At 34.7% G+C, this 6,817-nt stretch overlaps 1 protein-coding gene across 1 annotated transcript; it reads left to right on the top strand.

Annotated features, from left to right (window-relative positions):
• Positions 1–453: 453 nt before the first annotated feature.
• LOC141711929 (uncharacterized) lies at positions 454–5,734 on the top strand. Its single transcript, XM_074514655.1, has 4 exons — positions 454–596; positions 720–962; positions 4,220–4,377; positions 5,453–5,734. Exons 2-3 carry the CDS (start codon positions 801–803, stop codon positions 4,367–4,369), a joined length of 312 nt encoding a protein of 103 aa, XP_074370756.1. The 5' UTR covers positions 454–596; positions 720–800; the 3' UTR covers positions 4,370–4,377; positions 5,453–5,734.
• The last annotated feature ends 1,083 nt before the right edge of the window (positions 5,735–6,817 follow it).

The following is a 6,817-nucleotide window of genomic DNA, read 5'->3' as shown; positions in this document are numbered from 1 at the left end:
AAAAAGTTTAAGCCTCGCACGGGCTATTGAAACATACAAATCAGAAAAATTCATACTTATAATAGAGGTCACTGTACACACAAAACTAATTTCTCACAAGTCACAACATACTATATATCTATTTAACAAGCATGTATACAAATTTTAAAATATTTTAGAAGAGCATGCCCATAATATAGCATGCCCGTGCCTCGCACGGGTTATAGAGCTAGTTTTACATGATTGTACACATATTTTATACATATATAAATTTATCATTTGAATTTAATCGTAAAAAATGTTATAAAATCATCGTCAATACGGTAGGGCATCAAAAAAATTCAAAAAATCCGACATCCGTCCGAAATATTCACATTCGTATTCGAGAAAAAATGAATAATATCCGTATCCGAAATGAAGGGATATTATCCGTATTCGAATCCAACAATTACAGAATACGGATACGCATCGAATTATTCATTTGAAAGCACTAATGGTAAAAATTGCTAAACTAATTTGATTAGAAAGTGAATCGGGCCATCCATAAATACTCCGGGTTGCGGCTAGGTTTTTCCTAAATAGAGAGCCCGAAGACTCTTGATTTTAAAGGAGGAGAGGTAAATAATTCAATTAAATTTTTACATGAAATGTTAGGGTTTATCATTTCTCTAATTTCTGTTCTGATTAATTATTATGAAGTGATTAATTGTATTATCTGACATTGTGTGGGTTTTATTTAGGGTTTTACTTACAGCTTGTGATATTTGAAAAGAGGGAAGTAATTAAAAACAAGGCGTAGAAGAGAAGAGAAAGGGGTTAAGATGAAACCAGTGGTGGGAATGGTTGTGTCCAACAAGATGCAGAAGTCTGTTGTTGTAGCTGTTGACAGGCTCTTTCACAACAAGCTCTATAATCGATACGTCAAGCGGACTTCCAAGTTTATGGCTCACGATGAACAGAACCAGTGCAACATCGGTGATCGAGTTAGTATACGTCTCTCTTTTACGTGCACGTTGTATAATTTTATCGATAGCGTATATGTTTTATTAGTGCTAGATGTAGTATAACTGAGAGTGTTTGTTGGATAACTAGGTAATGTGGATGATGAGGACCTGATAGAGAGGTGTACCTTGTTTTAGGGCTTTAGTGTATATAATTTTTGCGCTTTATTCAGGTATTTGTTAATTATATTTTCGAGTTTTTTTGGGCCAGTGGAATTCGGAAATGGTTAACTACAGAGATAGTTATTTTATTACTTGCGGACACTTGTTAATTTTGTTGATATGACAAGTATTGATGAGTAACTAGTCATTCAACAGAAATATGCATTATGGTTTCTTTGACCTGTCTAAGCGAAAACATTATATTAGAAGTTGTTTGTAGGTGGGTCAGACAACCAAAAGAACATATTTTAAATCAAAAACATAAAAACAGGACAGTATGCTTATTCGTTTTCTTATTTTAGATTTTGAGTTGAGATAAATATACTTAGAATCCCTTGCATTCTATCAACGGCAAAGTGCTGAAGCCTCAATGTCATCTTCATTTTTATCATGAACTTTAGTAATTAATTACAATCTATCAATGTATTCAGCTGACGGTATATATTATCAAGAAAAACTAATCTAATTTATGGAAAGATTCTTAAAATGTGATCAAATTATATACAATGCAACTATAAAAGAGTAAAGAAACCTATGTGTGTCAATGCTCTCTTCTCATTCTATTAACATGTCAGGATTTTTCTGTTTTTCTTTAGTTTCTTTGAAGGTTCATGATATTTTGGGCATACTGTGGTCATGTGGTGAATAGGCTAACAAAGTATACTCTTTTGTCGCCCCGCGTATGTGAACAAGATGAAAGCTAAAGATAATATGACTTGACACAATTCTAAGTTTTACACTAAAGGTTGCCAGAATGTAACGTTAGGTGATGGGCTGATGGCTTTTAAACTTGGTCCCGTGAGATAAAATAAAGGCAAATTGCTTACAAGATGTTTGTACCACCCAATCATTCAATACCCATTTCCGTTACAGCAAATGTATCCCGGACTTTCAGGCGCAACTGTCAATGTAGAATCTGCTTAATTTTGTTAGTGATTTGAATACTAAACTTTAACCCTTTATTTTTGTTAGTACCGGAGGAAAAGAGTCTCTGCTGGCTAAACCAAGGCTAGGGATAAATACAAGTTAGATAGAATTTCTCTAATCTTAGACAGTTTTTTATTAGTGAATAGGACAAATGTATGTGCAGCAATCTTACAGTCATGCCCAAGTTAGAGGTGTAGCCAGGCTCACTAACACCGCCTCACTTGCCCGAGGCGAGGGGGCTTGAACCAGCCTCTTTTTTTTTTCTCAACCCCCCTCGCCTCTTATAACAGTGTTCTTGGAACATTGTTTACATGACATGTTTTTTACTGAACTTGGGTGGATCTTTGTGGTTTGGTTAAAATTGATGTTGCGGAAAATACTTTTAAGATCTTAGTCCATACTTTTAAGATCTTAGTCCTTAAGTGTATGGCAACCTGTTACCATCCTGGATTACAATTTGATAGTCGATCAGTTATGTATAGAGAAAACCTTGCTGTGAGCCATATGGCCACATGCTATCATTAATCATTATAGTATTTCCTTGACTATTTTCATAATATCTAGATCTCGAATCCAATGGTAAAGTGATAATCACGTTTTCTTGTGTGCGTATGAATGACATCATTGTACCATCATTTCATTGTCTTTTACTGGTAATGCGACCGTGTGTTGACTTGGTGCTAAAGCATGATTAATATTGAACTGGATTGTACATAATTGCATATTTTACTATTGACATACAATTGTGCTTTCCGTGTTTTGATTGTTTAGATTTTTCGTGTATTGTTTAAGACTTTAAGTACATATAAGATGGTAAGTTGAAGACAGAATTCATCTACATCTGTAGCCATTTAAGAAAAAGTTGCTTTCACATTTGATACATGGTATTCTTCATCATTTTGGCTGTTAGAGCAACTAATTATGCTATTGCTCAAGTAGAAACCGATGACCAATTTGTACAAAATGTAGAATTTACAATTTTTTTCCAGTCACTAATAAATTTTAAGTTATGTTTCGCTAAATGTTTAATTTCCAGAAAGAGAAGGATTGGCACGACAAAGGCTTCATAAATTACATCAGATTATTTAATGAGTTAAACAAAGCTTTTATAACTAGTATGACATTTTGAGTATTAAATGGGTGCAGCCAGTAGACCTGGCCATCTGTGCGGTCCGTGCGTGCCGGGCCGGGCCGCACACGGGTTGGACACTCGAAATGGTAACACTGAACCGGCCTGTTAATTAACGAACCGGGCTCGGGCCGGGCTCGAATCGAGGAAACCGAAATCGTAACCGCACAAGAAAATAACCGCGTACGAATTGTGCGGGCTCGTGCGGTTAACTCGCGGGCCGTGCGTGCTTTTCAAAACACACTTCTTTCTTTCTTCTTCTTTCTGCCTTTCACTTTAGAGTCTTTCACTTCTGTTAAACTGTACATATAAAACACACTTACTTACAAACATACATATATGTTTGACGTGGTCGAATCGAATGTTGCCATTAAACCCTAACCTCATCTTCTCTCCCTCCTCATTTCCACCTCTCTCCCCGCCGTCTTCTTCCTTCCGGTGCCTCGCCGTGGTTCCGGCCGGCCCTTCATTTCCCCGGCGGTGGTCGAATCGAAGCTGAGAAGAAGAAGAGAGTAAATGGGAAGGAAATGAAGGTGAATGTGAATGAGAGATGGTCGAGAGATAGAGAGAGTTATTTGACTGACGATGATGATGCTCTTCCTCTTCCTATGACGTATATAATTCGTGGAGTTTATAATTTTAGGGAAAATTAGTAATGACACAGAAAATACTTACCGCCTTCTGCTCGAGTAGTGCGGGTTGGTGCCGGGCCGGGCTCGGTCCCGGTTTTTCAGTATTATATTCGTAACCGGCTCGACTAATTTGACGAATTGTGCGGGTTTGAACCGGCCCGATTCGGGCCGAATAATTACGGGTTTCCGTACGAACCGGTCCCGAGTGTGCGGTTCAAACCCGCACATTTGGCCAGCTCTAGCAGCCAGTGACATACTTGAGACTGAATTAGAGTCACCACTATAGTTTTATATATTCATGTATCCTTTTGTGTTATAACTTGGCACGATGACTTGCGTAGTGTAATTCATGTATCCTTTTGTTTTATATATTCAAAGTGTAATTTCAGGTTAAGTTGGATCCTTCTAGGCCGTTGAGCAAGCACAAGCGCTGGGTTGTTGCTGAGATTTTGAAAAAAGCACAAATATATCTCCCGCCAACAAAGACTACTTCCGAGTCAAGCACCCTGCCAGAAGTGCCAGCTTCGTCTTCTTCTTGACTCTCGAGGTTAGTATAGAGTTCATTCTCATTTTATTGAATTACACCCACAGATCTTAGCCAAAATTAATATTGAGATAGATGTCATTTTTTTTTAAATCCCTTCTCGAAAGATTGCTGCTTTATCTGTTTTTTATTTTACCAAATATTTGTGGGGTTGAAAGATCTGTGGGATGATAATTGACCTGTCTTCCTGGGAACGTGATATAAATATGTGATTTTTCTTTTTAGGCTATTTAAATATAATAAGAGCCAAGGCCACCTTTAAAATGTAGGGAGCATGTTTTTTTGCCTTCAGACAACCTTTGAAAGAGTAATTTCCTTGGCTTGGAATTCCCACATTTCTCTCATTAAATTTATGTTTCTCTCTGCATTAACATATTAGCCTCTATTTTCTGTCTTTAATGAAGTAACTTAATTGCTATGATATTTTGATGAAAGGTATCCCAAAGACTCAAACGGTATTTTAAGCAAGTGTATTCTCTACATATCACTATATCAGCATATGTAATAAGAAGATTTGGCTTCAACTACCTTCTGTCATTTCTAATTAAGGATTTACAGAAATTTGTTTGAGATAACCTAGCCACTCTTTGTTCAAGTATTGGTCATCTTAACAAGATAGGTCTTCATTTAAATATAGGTAGATCTTGTTAGTTCACAGGAAATGAGAAGATGTTGGATAATCTATTTCGGTTTTATAACTAAGAGTATCTTGCTTCTTTCGTGTCCTTGTTTATTTTCTAGATGCCTAAGCCACTTTCCACTATATAGAAGTAGAAATTAGTTAATGCTCGCTTTAACCAAAGATCACCTGGCATAACTTATGATCATTCTGTTTCCGTGTGTTTCTCTCGCTTTTACTTGCATTTGAGCTTAAATTTTGCAGAATCTTCTGGACCTTAACCGTTGAACTATTGTTCAAATCATTTTTTCATCCGTAGGGGAATTCTAAACTTGGTTTGGAGCTGCAGAATTGTCAAGTGGACCATTTCATATTCTACTTTTTGTGCTTAGAATGAGTATAAGAGTGTTCGTTTATTGGTCTTGTTAGTAGTTAATATTTTCTGGAATCGATTTTCAGGTGTGCAGGAGGGTAAAGATTAAATACAGGCTGGTTGGTTGATGTAGTTTGGTCCTTCAATCTATTAATTATGTTGCCATCGCAGGAGTATATTTACAAAAAGTAATCCTTCCTGAATTTGCCTTTTACCATCCTATTTTGTAACGTATTTCTTAGTCAAGTTCATTGTGCTTCTGGAAACTTTTTGTTAGTTTTGAAACGTGGTGTGTAGGTGAGAAGCAACACAAAACTAAGAGCCAGCACTGGATTTCTCTATTAATAAAATAGTTTTGCTTGAGCTCACTTTGTTTTAAATATATAACTGATGCAATATTCAACTTGGATCGAAATATATATTGATGTTGCTTAAAAATTTAATAAATTTATTAAATTATTAATAACACTAACTCTATAGCCTGTGCATGCAATGCACGGACGGGGATACTCTAGATTCGCTGTAATTGTTGACGATATATTTATGTTGTTACATAATAAATGAATAATTTATTTTTTTATGCATATGAGCACGAATGATTGAGGTATATTTGCAATGGTGAATTTGCAGAAAATTATATTGGCAAACATTTTTTCCCAATTCATAATTAAATAATATTTGTAACACGTTAATACTTAGAAAGTAAAATAAATACAAGTGCCTGATTTATATTAATCACTCTAAATATAAAATAATTATTAATTTATTGTTTATTTATTTAATGTTTTTATCTATTACAAATGTGATTGATGAGTCATACTACACAGGTAATTGACGTGGGTATTGTAAGTCTACTCACTGAATGACATATCATTCATATGATACTCTCTGTACAAATAACTTTTTATTTTTTGATGTTCTAACAAATTGTTAACATTTCCTAAAATATCATATTATTTTTATAATGACTCCAAAATTTACCCCCGCTTTTTTAATTTTTCTTCAACACAATTCATGTTTTCAATCTCTATCTCTGTGTCTAAGAACGATATTAACAACTTATGTTACGGTGGGAGTATATGTTATATGTCATCAAATGATTAATACTAAAGTATAAATCGTATAAATAGTTTATCCTATTTTTTATTTCATTTAATTTAATATAATATTTTCCATTTCATGATGAGGTTAGATTGATGATAAATTAAAATTATGTATATGTGTGTGTCTTTTTATTAATATATATATATAGGGCTACTCCAATGAAAACCAATTTAGAATAGAAACTAGAAACTAAATAATTTTTTTAAAAAAATTAATTCAAAATAACACATATGGTATGCAAATCGGTCGTTGAGAGATGTAGAAAAATACAGTGAAATCGGATTTTAAAAAAAACTTACGGTTTGACGGGAAAAATCAAATTAAAAACGGAGGGGAAAGCTGAAATT

Source organism: Apium graveolens, chromosome 3 (assembly GCF_009905375.1).
Source record: "Apium graveolens cultivar Ventura chromosome 3, ASM990537v1, whole genome shotgun sequence".
Taxonomy (NCBI): domain Eukaryota; kingdom Viridiplantae; phylum Streptophyta; class Magnoliopsida; order Apiales; family Apiaceae; genus Apium; species Apium graveolens.
Note: the sequence above shows the minus strand (reverse complement) of the source record. Positions and strands in the feature narration are given on the sequence as shown.

Bases quoted from the DNA above. Each gene is read 5' to 3' on its own strand.
- LOC141711929 (XM_074514655.1), top strand. From the start codon at position 801: ATGAAACCAGTGGTGGGAATGGTTGTGTCCAACAAGATGCAGAAGTCT. The intron at 963-4,219 runs GTTAGTATACGT...GTGTAATTTCAG, and splicing joins AGTGCAACATCGGTGATCGA to GTTAAGTTGGATCCTTCTAG.